Here is an 18,519-nt window from a genome sequence, read left to right as displayed (position 1 = left end):
ATTTGATCATCTACATTAACATCATTTGCTGGTGAGTCTTTTGCAGTAGTGGCCTTTGCTGTGTTTCACCCATTTCGCGGGCCTCACAAAAGAAGGGGCCTCTGTACGCTTGCGCTCAAAAAAGAGCCCCGTCCCCCGCCATCACGGAAATCATCAGGGGCTTGGGGCAAAAATGCCACCAAAATTAATAATAATGCACCCCAAAAATCAAGATAAATGGTTAAAAATGTCCCTGTATGAGTTCTTGTTTTTATAACATGATATAGAGCGCTGTTTTCCCGAATATCAGCACGATTGCAAATGTGATAGCTTATTGATTTTATACATCAGTTAAAGGGATAGTTCACCCATGATTTACTCACCCTCAAGCCATCCTAGGTGTATATGACTATCTTCTTTCAGACAAACACAATCAGAGATATATTTTAAAATATCCTGGCTCTTCCAAGCTTTATAATGGTAGTAAACAGGGGGAGTGTTTTGAAGCCCCCAGAAATGCATCCATCCATCATAAATATAATCCATATGGCTCCAGGGGGTTAATAAAGGCCTTAAGGGTGAGTAAATCATGGGATAATTTTCCTTTTTGTGTGAACTATCCCTTTAATGTTAGGTGACTTTCATTTTAGACTTTTGCTCTTTTTCACAACAAATCTACAGCAGAGCCATGCTGTGTCTCGGCAGCTGAATGAGTCTACATTTTGAATGAATCAATTTACTGAATGATTGACTCATTTGTCAAGACAATGATTTGCCGAAACCTACTGGCAGTTTTAGTTTCATTACATTTTTTTTCCCCCCATCCTTTCTTTTTCTTTATTTATATCTCACGCCTGGCTGATAAAATCATACCTGCAGTCCACCATGCTTTTTAGTAATATTATTAGGAGGATTATGTTGGATTTTGTTGTTACAAATGACTCAAATTCAATCAAAAATAGGAAAAAAATGCTCACTTCCATTTATTGAAAAAGAAAAAATCCAAAATATCTTTTTATTAGTTAATATGTGCAAAATGTGCAAATTAAAGTGCTCTGTGTAGATATAGGACATGTTTTATATTTACCGTAACAAAAGCAATATTTTTGCTTTACTACAAACCAAAACACATTATCAACACACATCAGTTAATTTAGACAGCAGTCCATATGATCCAAATGTTATGAGTCGGCACGGCCATCATCTAAAAAGCAAAACAAGTTTAGTTAAAGTAAACAAGGTCAATTAAAATCATCATTTAGACCCAGTGGGTGATTAGTATTTAGTGAGGAGTCACTGTTCAGTGTAAGTACATCCGCACATCATAGATGCCATAAAACAACGACTGATATACTAAATTAAAAACTTTTTATGTGACTGATTTTACGAGATTCGCTCTTGTAGTTCATGTACAATAATGCATTATAAGATCAGTTATCATTCATGGATCTGTGTTTAACATAGAATCATGTTTGAATCAACTGTAATCACTTGATAATGCTGGTGTTCAGCCACAGCTGTAATGTTGTATGTCTGCGGAGCTTGTTAGGGTGACATGTAATGCGAGCAGGCAGGCTGTGGGCAATGCCAGTGCCCTTGCCATGGGAAATCATGTTCAGTCTTGTTAGGGGAAGTTTGGGAGCTTTGGCCTGTGAGGACCGCTAATAATCACCCCAGCGACTGTCACGGCAGTGGACGTCCACCTGCTCTACAGAGCCAGCCAGAAACGCTCATTATGTACACACATGTTCCACTGTGGACAGCTGAAGCCACACGTGAACAGACACATGCATGTGTGGAACTTCAAAAGCATTCATCACCTACAGTAACATCGATGAATCTCATGAAAACATACCCAGGTCACATTTATTCCTAAAATAAAAAGAATATTTAAAAAAATGTGATGTTATTTGATCATTTTCCCTCCAAATTTTCATTATGTATGCATTCAGACATCCTTTAATTACTATTGTTATGGTAACACTTTACAATAAGGTCTCATTTGTTAACATTAGCTAATGCAAGACATGACATTAATTAATTCATAACTAACAATGAGCAATATTTTCAGCATTTAACATTAGATAAAAAAATATGCATGTTAGTTCATTAACTAATGTTAATAGAAACAACTTTCAGTCTTAAAATGTATTAGTAAATGCTGAGATTAACATGAACTAAAATTAGTAAATATGTTTTTAAAAGTGTAAGAAAAACATAATGGAGATATAATTCATTTTGAAGTTTTATGAAGTGTTAACAATGAGATCATGTGGTTTTTATAATCAATTAACACTGCTTCTGTCATTTTTTTACAAGATCGACAAAATTCGTCACCAAAAAAAGTCATTTGGTTTAACCAAAATTTCAGTTTTACTGAATGACACTTTTGGTTATACCGAATGATGATATTTTCAAACAATGCTAACAGGCTGATATCTGGAAAGGACAATCAAACATTTCATATTTAGCACAAGTTTTTAAAATATTACAACATTTTCCATGTTTTATAGAGGTTGTACCGAATGACCTGATGTTTCGGAAAACATGAATTTTTCAGTTAAAAGAGAGTGAGTTACTTTGCTTCACGACTATGTGGTCATTTGCAGGTGTCTGAATGATGTCACATCCTGTCACATGATACTGACCGCATGACTTGATCCAAAATGGTCTCTTTATATTGGTTACTCGGAATGACATCAATGAAATTCATTTTTCCGGACACTTTCTCATAACAAAGCAACAACTTCTATGCATAATTTTAACACCATTTTGCACTATGTTGATATATGATGTTATAAAATCAAGCCAGAATAAAAAAAATCTGTACATTTATTACATTTTAAGATATTTTATCACAAATGAAATTTGTGACGGTTAAACCGAATGACCTTTTGTCACTTCAAAATCTTAAAAATACCTTTATATGTAGCAAAATATAATTAAAATTTTGGATTCAATAAAAGACATCTAGTTGTACTAGCTTACATATACTTTGGATGTCATATCTTTGTTTTTTTTTTAATTATTATTAAGGCCTTTGGACAAAAAAAAAAAAAAAAAGACCCGTCATGTCATTGACCCAAATACACTATTTGTTACTGATTATTTTCATATTTTTAATCAGCATAAATTTAAGGCACACTGTAAACAAATATTTTTCAAAGTTGTAAATAAAACAGATTATTGGTGTATGTTTTACAAGAAAATACTCTTTCAGTCTCTTTACTACAAAATTGAACGTTTAATTTAATAATGTGTTGCCATTTCTTTGTAATTACGATAATAATTCATTAATAATAGCAATTTCTAAATGAAAACTGTTTCAAAGAAAATCCTGCACCATTTTTTTTTTCCAGTGCAGTTGTAGTATAACAAATTAAAAAGCTTTCTATTTGTTTCTCTCAGTCCCATAGTCTTTAGATTAAAGCTTCTTTTTACTGATTCTCTATTTTCGCAAGCCATACTTTTACTGTTTACCATTCCAATTTGCAGCTTTTTGTGGTTTAGAAACAGCCACTTGTACAGTAAATGAAGAATCCTCCTGACTGACATGTCAAACATTCAGCCACTGTATTGTTTTTGTTTTCCACTGAGACTAATTTGTCTCTATTCATGTTGTTTATTGTGAGCAGAGAATCAGCAGATGTATCGGACGGCACTGGAAGCATTTCTTTTATCTTTCACAGGCCGGTGTCATTTCCTCTCATGTGTCTGATCTGCAGACATTTATACATTACATGATCTCAGGTTAACCTCCAATTAATTTCTTTGCTTTGTAAGTTTTGGTATCTTTGTCTAACTTCGCAGAAAATACAGTCAGTATTAAGAAACATATGAGATTTTTGCTTGAGGTGCTTTTGAAATGAAGAGCACTCACCATGAATGTGTATCTCAGCATGCATTGAATTGAAAAGCATTCAGTCTGGTTTGTTACTTGCAAGGCTTTGAATGAAACTAATTCAAGGACACAGTATGAGTCACATTGCTGAATCTCCACTAACAACTGCAACACAGTCTTTGTTCACCAGTTGGTTGGCAAATTAGTTGTATTTTTTTTTTTTTTTTTTTTTCCTGAGGTCTAGAGATCCATTGATTAGCATCCTAGTGTTCTGGATGGCTGCTGACCCAAGTCATAATTTAAAGAGCAGTGGCAACCTGAAAGCCATGAACTCATATAGGCCTGGTTTCACAGACACGGCTTAGATTAAGCCAAGATTAGTTCAATAAACGTGCCTTTTAAACTGGTGAGCCTCTTGAGACAAAACAGTGACACTGACAATTTATGATATACTTAATTAAAAACAATTGAAGCTAAGTAATATAGTATTACTGAGACTTTCAGCTCCCATTATGCTTTGCATGTAACAAGAATAAAGTGTTTTTTACATAATTGCATAAGGTTACACTTTATTTCAATAGTCCATTTCAGATATTCTACTAACTATAAGTAAGTTTGCAGCTACATGTCAACTAACTCTCATTAGAGTATTAGTAGACTGTTAGGTTAGTAGAATAAGTTGACATGTAGTTGCAAAGGTACTTATAGTAAGTAATAACAAATAAAGTGTTAGTAGACATTAAGCAGACAGTCTACTAATATGACTGCTAGTTTACATGTAGTCGAACATTACATTACTCGTAAGTTTACATTAGTAGAATGTCTAAAGTGGACTATCAAAATAAAATGTAACCTTACATAATATATGATGAGCCAAAACATTATGACCAGCCACAGGTGAAGCAAATATCATTGCTCATCTCCTAACAAGGCCACATATCAAGGTCTGAGTAGATTAGATGGTCAGCAAACAATCAGTTCTCATAATCAACATGTTTGATGCAGGAGAAATTGGCAGGAATATAGCGACCAAAATTGTTATGGCAAGGCGACTGGGTCAGAGTAAGGCTTGTGTGTTGCTCCCGGTCAGCAGAGGTGAGAATTTACCAACAGTGTCCGAGGAGGAACAAACCACAAACCAGTGACAGGGCACCCAAGGCTCATTGATGCAACAAAGGCTATCCCGTCTGGTCCGAGCCAACAGAAGGTCTACTGCGGCAAAAGTCAGACAAAATTTAATGATGGTTATGGGAGGAATGTGTCACAACACTCTGATACATATACATAGCCGCAGACCAATCAGAGTGCTTATGATGATCCTGTCCACCATTGAAAGCAGCTGGAATGAACACATGAGCATCGGAACTGGAGCTCGGAGATGTGGAAGAAGGTCACCTGGTCTGATGATTCCCATTTATTTACATCACGTGGACATGTGTGAAGTGGGGAAGTGATGCACTAGGATCACTGTGGGACGATGACAAGCCGGTGGAGAGAGTGTGATGCTCTGGGCAATGATCTGCTGGGAAACCCTGGGTCCGGCCATTCATGTGGGATGCATTTTGACATGTGCAACCTACCTAAACATTGTTGCAGACCATGTACATCCCTTCATGACAGTGGTGTTCCTGGTGGAAGTGGCTCTTTAAGCAAGAACACTGCATACATTGTTCAGGAATGGTTTGAGGAACATGATGAATTTCAAGGTGTTGCCCTGGCTTCCAAATTCCCCAGATCTGAATACAGTTGAGCATCTGTGAGATGTGCTGGACCAACAAGTTCAATCCATGGAGGCTCCACCTCGCAACCTACAGGACTTGAAGGATCTGCTGCTAACATCTTGGTGCCAGAAACCACAGACACCTTCAGGGGTCTCGTAGAGTCCATGCCTCGAGGGTCGGTGATGCTTTTGCAGCACACAGAGGACCAATAGCATATTAGGCAGGTGGTCATAATGTTTTGGCTCATTGCTAGTGACTTTTTTTCTTCACAATAAAGATTTCTTCAATATCACTTGTTATGACATAGGTGTTGATAAGTGAGTCATTGAAACATTCACTCAACCAATTTTTCAAGAACAGAAACTGCCTCATCATTCACAATTCACAGATTATTCTCCAATATTGCAATTTTTTTTGTGTCTACAAATGAACTAAGAGTCTCCAGAAAGAGTGTCAGCATCATAGATGTTTTCTCCACAAAGAACAGTAGATCTATAAAAAGGTAAAATAATGCAAAAATGTATGAGAGCAAGGTTCATGAAATTGTAAATGAAATTGCAAGCACATAAAAACTGCACAAGTTTTCTAAATGTGTGAATGAAGATGCAAGTGTAAATAATAATAATAATAATAATAATAATAATAAAGTGCAGCATCTACAAAATTTCATATGAGTAATGTTAGGTTTAGTGAACCAAAAATGTCCTTTACAGATGCCTGCGTCTGTTTTGTTTTGTATGTTCGATTTCTTCTACAACACAGTTTTGTTTTGTTTTTTTATAATGTGTGATTGTCACAATCACAGTACTGTAAATCACTGCAGATGTTTGCCAAATGTCATGGCAACAACAAAGCACACACTATTTCTGTGACCTTGTGCTTTCAGCTTCATCCTCATTGAAAAATAATGATGGATAGTGACAAATTATACGTCTGTCTCAGCCACAAAACAAACACCTGTTTCAAATGTGTCCTGCTCTCAGACTAAACGCTGTTGTGCAGATGTTATTGGAAGACATTCTGGCTGTCAGGTGAAGGAGCTGCTTTGAATATTTGCTTGTGTTGAAGTCACCTATTATGGCACTGCATATTTTACATTGTATAATTAGTATTTATAGGTTCATACTGCAAATGTACACATCCTACTTCTTTGAGGTCTGAGAATGCACTCATTATAGTAAAAGCATTAATATTGTAAAATATTAAAATATTATTTTTCTATTTTAATGGCAAAGCTGAATTTTCAGCATCATTACATAAATGTACCATAGTTTCCACACAAATCTGAAGCAGCACAACTGTTTACAGCACTGATAATAATCATAAATGTTTCTTGAGTAGCAAATCAGTAATCTGTTCTTAGATTGATATTGTACTTAAATATTCTAAACTTTAAATGAAATAAAATGTTTTTGAATTTTATTCATCTCTGTTTGCCTTGTAGGGAAGAGGCCATCATGTCCACATATTTTGAGACGGTGGATGATCTGCTTGCATCCTTTGGTCCAGTGAGGGATTGTTCCAAAGACAACGGCGGATGCCGGAAAAACTTCAAATGTGTTTCAGACAGAAGGATGGACTCCACTGGCTGCATGGTGAGTTGTCATGGTCACCACAGATCATCTAACATCAGTGTAATAACCGGCCTGATTTATGACCGACTGCGGTCTAACTATTTGACGTGCGGGTTGTTAAGTTGCACTGGCGCCCTGCACAGAGAATGGGGGACTCTGGCAAATACGTTTCATTACAGGCAGATAAGTTTGTCTTGTGTTACATGTGCAGATTAAAATGAAGGAAATGAGAACAAGGATATGCGGTTAATGGCTTTTTTTGGGGGAGCTCTGCTCATAAAGCAAGGAAATTGATGAGCTCATGCTCTCCGAGCTGATGGATGAATCAATCATACACAGCAGGATGGGTCTTGGTCACTCACACTCTTATTAGGAATAAAAGTCTGACACTGATTTTGCAATCTGATCAGCTGCAGCGCTTTAATAGAACATTTCACCCAAAAATGAAATCTTATCTTTCATTAACCCTCGAGTCGCTCCAAACCCATTTCTTCAGCGCAACACAAAAGGTCAAACTTTGAAGAATGTCCTAATCACTCTTTTATTTTGTAATGAAATATAAGACTCCTATGTGTCAGATTTGACATCAAAAATGATCTGGTTCTCACATGTCTCGTGACATCATGGATGTCAAAATGGACATCCTTTGTGAAATATGCTAAACTGCATTGAAAATGTACTTTAAATCTTAAAAGTATTAATATATACGTGTCAAGTGATTCCTCACTAATGTTCAAGTGTGAAGAACTTTCCCACTTGAAAAAGATGGTCCACTACAAGATCATCTGTGTGACGTAAATTATGTTAATAACACAATTTCATGTGTTTCAGTAATTTATTTGCATTATTTTGTTAAAATATATTAACGTGTTAAGGATCTTGAATTAATCATATGCATTAAAATTGACAGCCCTACTTAGAATATATATTTTGTTAGCTGGGATAGACCAGTGGGGAGTCAGGAGAAGTGATCTTGTAAACCCAGTTTGAGCCTCTGAGGGTGATGGTAGGTGACAGCCCGTGATCTTTCCAGCAGAGCAGATCACCCGCTGTACGCTGGTCCTGGAGCAGACTGTGATGAATGAGGTAAGGATGCTCTCGATGAACAATCTAAACTGAACCAGGATGATGGAGTGATTTTAGCTGCCTCAGAATGAACTTTCTCTGTCTGTCTTTCCTCATTTGAGGGAGTCAGGTTATGATTCATCATCAGAACTTCATCTCAGTCATCTCTATAGATAAGGGGAGTCCAATCCTGGGACTCTATGGCCACGTCTTCATTAATGTGGGTACATTTAAAAATGGTGTTTGCGTTTCAAAACGCTCCACAGTGATGTTTTCAAGCATTTTCCAAAAGTTTCTCGTCCACATGGAAACATTTGAAAACATTAAAATCATCTTACTGCGCTTGCGTAAAATGTAGTAAGCCCTCGCTGAAATTAGAAACTAGACATAATAAAGTTCTGATGCTATTCTTCTGGCACTATTGTTTCATTTGCAAAATATCCCACCTATTACTGGTGGGTTCAGGTCGCACTCAATCGCCATTGTATGGTCTAAAATGCAATTGTTGTCATGTTTTGCCACAAGAAAGCAATTGAAAGTTAATTTTCGGACATATTTGACATGTACATATGTGTGCGTGTGACCCGTGCTGGCAAAAAAATGAGTCGGAATCCACACGGGCTAATTTCGAGCTACAGGCACAACAAGTGAAAAATGTCAATTTTGGTCGAAATTAAGGTTTAAGCTCTTGTCCAGCGATCCCAATGATAAAAATAGCAATTAAACATCTAAAAGTGTCTTTATTTGTATGTTTTCTGAGAGGAGTACCTTTCCTTTGTCTATGAAAAATGGCATTTTTCTCTTCTCGCTTCTGGACGACTGGGGCTTCCTCTCAGCACAAGTTTGGTATCGTTGTAAAGCGCAGTATTCCAACTTTGTGAATATTCATAGCGAATTCTCGATGGCATGAGTCTGAACCAATGAAATGTGATTTTCAAACTCATGCTGATGTAAACAAAACGATCTTACTCACGCTGACTGACAGATCCGAAGCACACGCACAAAGACGCCTCAGACAGTGCGATCCAGATATACACAAATACACAGAATTACAGTATTTCAAAAAATATGTCTTGGCGAGTATTCACGCTAACATGATCTGTTTTGTCTTAAGTGAACGTTCAGTTAACTGGTTTGGTTAAACATCTGATATTAGATCCGTGTGACACAGTGAGTCTTAATATATGGGCTGTCTGTTTCATTAATGTAATCAAAAAATTCATTAATGTTTCATAATCAAACAATTGTGGAATCATGGACAAAAAAGTTTAATATATACAGGTGCTGGTCATATAATTAGAATATCATCAAAAAGTTGATTTATTTCACTAATTCCATTCAAAAAGTGAAACTTGTATATTATATTCATTCATTACACACAGACTGATATATTTCAAATGTTTATTTCTTTTAATTTTGATGATTATAACTGACAACTAAGGAAAATCCCAAATTCAGTATCTCAGAAAATTAGAATATTACTAATGACCAATACAAAGAAAGTATTTTTAGAAATCTTGGCCAACTGAAAAGTATGAACATGAAAAGTATGAGCATGTACAGCACTCATTACTTAGTTGGGGCTCCTTTTGCCTGAATTATTGCAGCAATGCGGCGTGGCATGGAGTCGATCAGTCTGTGGCACTGCTCAGGTGTTATTAGAGCCCAGGTTGCTCTGATAGTGGCCTTCAGCTCTTCTGCATTGTTGGGTCTGGCATATCGCATCTTCCTCTTCACAATACCCCATAGATTTTCTATGGGGTTAAGGTCAGGCGAGTTTGCTGGCCAATTAAGAACAGGGATACCATGGTCCTTAAACCAGGTACTGGTAGCTTTGGCACTGTGTGCAGGTGCCAAGTCCTGTTGGAAAATGAAATCTGCATCTCCATAAAGTTGGTCAGCAGCAGGAAGCATGAAGTGCTCTAAAACTTCCTGGTATACGGCTACGTTGACCTTGGACCTCAGAAAACACAGTGGACCAACACCAGCAGATGACATGGCACCCCAAACCATCACTGACCGTGGAAACTTTACACTGGACCTCAAGCAATGTGGATTGTGTGCCTCTCCTCTCTTCCTCCAGACTCTGGGACCCTGATTTCCAAAGGAAATGCAAAATTTACTTTCATCAGAGAACATAACCACTCAGCAGCAGTCCAGTCCTTTTTGTCTTTATCCCAGGCGAGACGCTTCTGACGCTGTCTGTTGTTCAAGAGTGGCTTGACACGACAGCTGAAACCCATGTCTTGCATACGTCTGTGTGTAGTGGTTCTTGAAGCACTGACTCCAGCTGCAGTCCACTCTTTGTGAATCTCCCCCACATTTTTGAATGGGTTTTGTTTCACAATCCTCTCCAGGGTGCGGTTATCCCTATTGCTTGTACACTTTTTTCTACCACATCTTTTCCTTCCCTTCGCCTCTCTATTAATGTGCTTGGACACAGAGCTCTGTGAACAGCCAGCCTCTTTTGCAATGACCTTTTGTGTCTTGCCCTCCTTGTGCAAGGTGTCAATGGTCGTCTTTTGGACAACTGTCAAGTCAGCAGTCTTCCCCATGATTGTGTAGCCTACAGAACTGGACTGAGAGACCATTTAAAGGCCTTTGCAGGTGTTTTGAGTTAATTAGCTGATTAGAGTGTGGCACCAGGTGTCTTCAAAGTTGAACCTTTTCACAATATTCTAATTTTCTGAGATACTGAATTTGGGATTTTCCTTAGTTGTCAGTTATAATCATCAAAATTAAAAGAAATAAACATTTGAAATATATCAGTCTGTGTGTAATGAATGAATATAATATACAAGTTTCACTTTTTGAATGGAATTAGTGAAATAAATCAACTTTTTGATGATATTCTAATTATATGACCAGCACCTGTATATATGGTAGGTATGGTTGCTAGGTGATTTTGTTTTGGAACTTTCAGAAAACTTTAACTTGATTTTTCTCAAAATTTCATTTTTCTCAAAAAGTAATTTTTTTGTCGGATTTTAACAAACACACACACACACACACATATATATATACATACACTAACCAGCCACTTGGGTACACTTGCTAGCACTGGGTTGGACCCACCTTTGCTTTTATGACATGGGTCATTATCCTGCTGGAAGTAACTATCAGAAGATGGTCCACTGTGGTCATAAAGGGATGGACATGGTCAGCAACAATACTCAGGTAGGCTGTGGGGTTTAAATGATGCTCAATTGGTACTAAGGGGTGTATATATTATTTAAATAAAACCATTTAATTTAGATGTTACCATTGTACTGTTGTTTAGGGAACATTCCAAAAATGTGTTTAGCAAATCACATAAAGATTTGATTTTAAAACAGGAAAAAAAAAAAAAAAAAAAGTGCAATTCCCTCATAACAATAGTTTGGTCTACCTTGTTTAAATGCATCTACAAAAATCACAGGTGATTGTTAAATCTTACAGTTAAACTTTATTCACATCCAACACACGTGTAAGTGTATGACTCCGATCTCAAGCTTCACACTCGGGTTCAGCGATACAATTTCCTTGTAACTGCTGGCTGAAGTGGATTCATTTCTGGATCTCTTGACACGGACCGAGGTCATGATACCACTCTGGATGGAGTCTCTCTATGTTTTACTCTCTTCTGCATCGGCGACATCAGGAACTTTGAGAGCTTTTCCCTACTCTGCCATTTCTCCACACTCTCAGTAATAGAGGTGAAGTGAACACTTAAAAGGATTAAGCAGCGATTGCTGCAAATGCCCTAAAAGTGCAGCGCTGATTGTTTTAGGACACGCTGTGTTTTTATAAGACAGACCGCATGCAGTGCTTGGCAAGATTACAGATGATGTCAGAGCCTCTACAAACGGTCTTGTCATGCCACACTTTTAGCCCTCCGTTCATTCTTCTCAGCTATTTGCTGCAAAATTACAATCGTATGAATGCTTGCTCTGAGAAAGATATGTGACATTAATGTGCAGGTACTGATTTTTTTTTTTTTTTTTTCCCTTTTCTTTTCTTTCACACATCGATCAAAGGAAGACATGAAAAATAAACATCACCTGACTGTTCAGCAAAATAAAAAAAAATAAAAAACAATAATAAAAACACAACAAAATAATGCAAAATAATAAAAACAAAACACATGCACCATAAAAATCATTGCAAAGTATTAATCATTGGCATGAGCATTGAGAAAGAGATTAATAAATGTTTTAGTAGTGAAATGGCACAGTCATTAATAAGAACATTTAAACATGGCACTTCACAGTTGCTGATGACAAGTATAATTAAGTGGATCTTAATTTCCAAACATATACTTGTGAAAAAAGAAGTACACTTTAACATTATGTTAAAAGAGTACTTATTACAAAAATAATACACCTTAAAAATATACTTGAGTGCAAACTGAATGTATGTTTTCAGGCACTTAACTGAATGTTATTTACAATTAAATAAAAATGCATTATAGTTTAAATATTAAATGCAATACTTAAGTCCTGCTTAAACATTTTAATTTTATCTTTATATGTACTTTGCATTTCATAATTCTATCGTCTTTGAAATATATTTAAAGTTTGCTGCTGAAAATGACATTTTTGTTAAATTTATTTAGAATATTTATTATTATTTAATTATATATGTGTAATGTAATATTTGTAGTTTAGTATATTTAAAATATATTAACTTTACATTAATATGTTAGTCAACACATCAAAACAAGTGTACTTTAAATCTCGACAAAAGATTATTAAAACATAATGATTCAAAATGTACTTTAAAGTAAAACTTTCAATTTGACGTTATTACAAAGTGCGAAAATGCAGCTTTTTGAAGATGCTCTCCTAAGCAGGTAAATTTGAAAATACCATTTTTGTTTTGTAGTGTGGACTGTGAAAATGTTGGTTTTTGAAAACTATGGCACGTTTAGTCATGTGACGCATATTGTACGCATAGATATCTATGGTTACACAGGCATGTCCCTGCTACTGTATGTTGAATGCTACTTTGTCCAGTCTTCATATTACATTCTGTGAGCAGAGCTGAAGGCAAAGAATATAAGAGAGTTTTATCTGCCATTGCATAATTCAGAATCTTTATTTCACAGTTTCTGAAATGACTATTCTGAAATGTGCAAAATAGTAATCAAAAGAAATGAGTGGATGTGTCCAAACTGTTAAATCTTCTATTAATATGTTTGGGAAATTTAGTCTTCTTGCAGTTTGCTTAAAAGGATCATTCACACATCATTTACTCATCCTCACGTTGTTTCAAACCCAAATCATTTTCTTTCTTCAATAGTGGTTTTCAAAAGTGCGTTATTTGTATAGATCGCTCCAAAAAGCTCAAAGAACAAAAGTGACAGACTTACAAAGATTAGTGGTTTACTTTTTTACATTTTGAACCAAAGGTCAGTTAGTCGTTGTGATGACCAATGTTGAGAAAGTTACTTTTAAAAGTAATGCGTTACAATATCGCATAACTAAGTTACTTGTTATGAAAAGTAATGCATTACATTACTTTTGCATGACTTTTTCTCATCTGGGCTTGTTTGATTTTTAAAAAGAACAAAAAAGTTCTATTTTTGACAAATGTTAAAGCCCTTTCACACCAAAAGTGAAATGAATAAACCTCAGGCTGAAAGAAATGCATACATATGCCTGTACAGTAGAGGGCGCAGCTCAAACAAAGTTAGATTAAATACATAAAATATATTTGTGTAATTTAATATAGTTAATTACAGTTTTGCATAAAATTCTGAGATTGCATTTCACAGTTTTTTATTCATTTTGAAGAATACCGAATGTTTTTGTGCAAGTGAGATGAGTAAATGTTCACATTTAGTCTAGAACTACAATAACCATCAAGTTCACACAGCGACACACAGCGCCTCTGGGACAGGATCAATAAATGTGAAAAAGTAACTTAGATATATTGTTGTAAAAATTGAAAAAGTAATGTGTTACTTTTCTAGTTACTTTAAAAAGTAATCTGATTACGTAACTCGAGTTACTTGTAATAGGTTACCCCCAACACTGGTGATGACGTGTCAAAACATATTAATATAGAAATGCAGTATGCATAAAAGCTGTTGAGTTCAGTGCTCTGGAGCAGAGCGGGTTGTGAATGATGATGATGATTCATGCTCCTCACCTCATGTTTGATAATCTAGTTCAGCGTTCTCCAGGAGTGGGCGTCTGCAGCCCAGATCCAGAAACACAGATGAGAGCCGAGAGCGTTCACATGCAGCATGTCTGGGAGAGCTTTATTACTTCCTGTGTAGCTACTGGCATTTTTTGACAATTTTCAACAAGTGCAAACTGCTCTGAGAACATAATTTGAATGGTGAAATACATTTTTTATTTTGTAAGGAAAGTTTTCAGCGAGGACCTCTCGGAATGAAATATACATGAAGAACAACTAATAAGATTGTCTGAGTTTATTCCACACTGAGTTGTGAAGGCCGAGCTCTTGCCAGTGGGTGATCTTATTAAAATGTTCTACCAGGAAAGTGCCCTCTCTCCAGTCGCCAACAATTTCTTTTTTTCCCTTGTTGACTGCACAGATGAAAAACAGGCTTCTCAACCTCTTTCTGTGATTCCTCCAACACTTCAAAGTGCAAACGAGAGATTTGTTCATCCTGTGAATGAGGAAGACATTCTGTTTCCTCCATCATGTTCAGTTTCTGACCTCACTGAACCAAAAGACCTTTACCTTCCTACCTTCAGCTAGTTAGTTTCCCATGTTCGTTTCCTTGGTAACTGATTATGTTACGCACCTGTTTCTCTTTTTGTTGATCATTCTCGGTGTATTTAAGTCCTCAGTTCTCACAGGTTGTAGTTTATGTGATTCTCCTGCTTGTTGGACTGATTATTAAAGTTCTGGTTCTACTCCTGCGTCGTGTGATTTACTGCCACAGCCGTGACAGAATGATTATTGGTGCTCAATTATTAATAATGCTTCTTATTATTATAAATGTTAAAAACAGTTTTTGCTGCTTAATATGTTTGTGGAACTGATACATTTATTTTCAGGATTCTTTGAGTTTTGTGTTGAACATAACTATGCACCACATTGTCATAGAGACAAGGGGGTGGGCTCATTTTACTCAGGGAACCAGTCAGTTTCTCAGGATCAATGTGAGACTATTAAGCCACACCCTAGCAACCATTTAGAGCACCTTAGTAACAAGCTCCATAGTTGCATTCAAAGACATATCTTTGGATAGAAGTGTCATAGAAACATGATGTTGGGCTTGTTTCATTTAGGCAGCTAACAGCCAATCACAAATCACCTTCGCCACTTCCTAGACACACCCTATCAACCATTGTCGAGCACCCTAGCAACCCAAACCCAAAGAGGATATCTTCAAATCCGAATGTCATAGAAGCATGGGGTTTGGGTTATATCATTCATACTGACAAGCGGCCTTTATTGTGTCATCATTGACAGCTGCCAAGCCACTCCCTGGCAACCAAACAAAGTACCCAGGCAACTGTTTAGCAAGACTTATATCTCTGCATCAGAACATCATAGAGACACGGTGGTTGGCTTGTTTTACTCATGGTAGTCATGTTAGCAGTGAATACTTAGACGTTAATAACAATTAGCTACAAGTTATAACATATAAAAAAAGCCAAATAAAAAATGCCAAATTAGCAACATGCTAATCATGTTAACATCATGCTAGTCATATTAGCATTATGCTAACAACATGTTAATCATGTTAACATTATGCTAGCATCAGCTAATCATGTCACCATCATGCTAGCATCTTACGTAGCATAATGTTAACAATATGCTTATCATGTTAACATCATGCTAGCAACATGCTAATCATGTTAACATTATGTTAACTTCATGTTAATGATTTTAGCACGATGTTAGCAAAATGCTAATCATGTTAGCGTTATGATAACAACATGCTGATCCTGTTAACATCATGTTAATCACATTAGCATCATGCTGGCAACATGTTAATCAAATTAGCATTATGTTAACAAGATGTTAATCGTGTTAGCAGCATGCTAGCAACATACTAATCATGTAATTAAAACATCTTGCTTAGCATAATGTTAACATGATTAGCATGTTTTGCTAGCTGATGCTAGCATGATGGTAACAATTAGCTAATAATCGTATTAACATGATGTTAACAACATGCTAATCATGTTAGCATCTTGCTTAGCATCATGTTAACATGTTATTCATGCTAGCAAAGTGCTAATCATGTTAGCATCATGTTAACAACGTTAACAACAAGTTAATGATATTAGCATGATGTTAGCAACATGCTAATCATGATAACATTATGCTAACAACATGCTGATCCTGTTCACATGATAATCATATTAGCATCATGCTAGCAACACGTTAATCACATTAGCATTGTTAACAACATGTTAATTGTGTTTACAGTATGCTAGCGACATGCTAATCATGTTGACATCTTGCTTAGCATAATGTTAACATGATTAGCATGTTGCTAGCTGATGCTAACATGATGTTAACAACATGCTAATCATGTTAGCATCTTGCTTAGCATCATGTTAACATGTTAATCATGCTAGCAAAGTGCTAATCATGTTAGCATCATGCTAGCCACATGCTAATCGTGCTTTTTTGACTCAAGGCAGTGTAGTTGCGCACGGCAAGCACCACTAACTTTTTCTTCAGAAAATGTACAAATCTAGTTTGTAATAATATTTCACAATATTACTGTTTTATGTTTGATCAGATAGATGCAGCCTTAGTGAGCAGAGTAGACTTTTTTGGCCATGTTTTATTTTGTGGCCATTTTCTCAAACTCATTCAGGCTGGAATCTGTACGTCTCCTGCCCAGTCTCATGTAATGTGGCAGTACGTTTCTTTGAATAGTTCAACAACAGTGTGACGTCACACTGTAACTGCTCTTATAACTGTAATTAACTGTAGAACTGCTACTGTGAGAGCATGGCTACTGCAGGAAAATACTGTAAATATCATGCTAAAGTCTTTCAGCCTGAGGCATTTCCCCCCTTTATTAGACCCTTGGGGTTGTGTGTGTGTGTGTGTGTGTGTGTGTGTGTGTGTGTGTGTGTGTGTGTCGTGTTTTCTGTGTTAAAAGTCTACGCTGGTTTGATTTTCATAAAATTCCTTTGTAAAGCATTAAGAAGGTACATTTATTCACATACAGGGACCTTTTTCTTCCATATGTCAGTTCTGTTTAGTTTTTGAAGGCATGTATTCTTTCATGTGTCTTTATCTCGACTGCAAATGAAACAGCTTGTGTGTTCGTCATTTGAATTTCCTCCCTGGAGTTCAAGCCAGGTGTGTCCAAACCATTATACTGTGGCGATGGCTCCCTCCTGTGCCATTAGCATAGAGAGAGAAGATGGTTCCAAACCTTTGAAGGGCGGAAAAACAAGAACGCCGGAGAAGGATGAGGTGACGGGACAGGCGACACAGAGAGATGGCTGAATTATGAGCAGAACAGAAGGAGTGGACGTGGAAGAAAAGTGAAACGAGATGAAGAATAAGAAGAAAGGACATATGCTGAATGAGAGCAGAAAATAATGAGGCGACAGAGAGCAACACACTTGTGGAATCATTATTCTGAAGGCCTCTTTTTTCTGATTTTTTGCATAATTTTTGCAGAAAAAAACCCCATTAACCACCAAATTAGAGTAAAAATCACCTTTAACGTCATTCAGATTACTCAACAGTTCACTTTTATAAGGAACAGCAACATAATACATGCTTTAAATGATGTAATCTGATGTAATCCAAAGACAAACACCACCTGCAGAAGAAAACTCAATCTTAATTTATCACCATCATTTTATCAATAGGCCACTAAGACAAAAATATGAACAAAACATGGCATAACTCAAGACTGAAAAGAACAACAACACCTAAATAACACAGTAAAACATTAGGCCGTAATTTGCATGATTTATTCATGCTGTGATGCATGCTGGGAATGTCTTCAGCACCACAGATATCACAAAATAACAGATTTGTGCAGCGATTGTTTTTGTACAGTTACAGTTTTTTTTTTTTTCAGTTGCTAACATACTTTCTGTAGTCACATTTAACATCAAAACTCTAAACACAATTAGCACAACACCTGTCGTGGCCATACCATTAACACAATTCATGTCGTTTTCACACAAAATGCAGTCAATTAACACGTTTCTAAAATGCTTACATTTTCTTTTCATTCAAGACCTAATGTTCCAAACCTTAAATATAGTCTAAAACCTCTACTTCTGCAACAACAGCAGCTCAAAAGTTTTGGAAAAAAATATAGAAAACAAATACTGAAACTTTTAATTAGCAGATCACCGAAATACTGAGAAATAGCAGATTCCAATCTCAG

General features: G+C 36.3%; 1 protein-coding gene across 1 annotated transcript in view; it reads left to right on the top strand.

Moving 5' to 3' along the window:
* Positions 1–18,519, top strand: part of LOC127512990 (astrotactin-2-like) — a 423,953-nt gene that overhangs the window by 274,955 nt on the left and 130,479 nt on the right. The window contains exon 11 of the mRNA XM_051894406.1: positions 6,986–7,136. Coding sequence (XP_051750366.1) covers positions 6,986–7,136 — 151 coding nt within the window. The remainder of the gene's footprint in view (positions 1–6,985; positions 7,137–18,519) is intronic.

The sequence above is a fragment of the Ctenopharyngodon idella genome, chromosome 5 (genome assembly GCF_019924925.1).
Source record: "Ctenopharyngodon idella isolate HZGC_01 chromosome 5, HZGC01, whole genome shotgun sequence".
Taxonomy (NCBI): domain Eukaryota; kingdom Metazoa; phylum Chordata; class Actinopteri; order Cypriniformes; family Xenocyprididae; genus Ctenopharyngodon; species Ctenopharyngodon idella.
The sequence above is the reverse complement of the archived record's forward strand: the minus strand, read 5'-3'. Positions and strand labels throughout refer to the sequence as shown.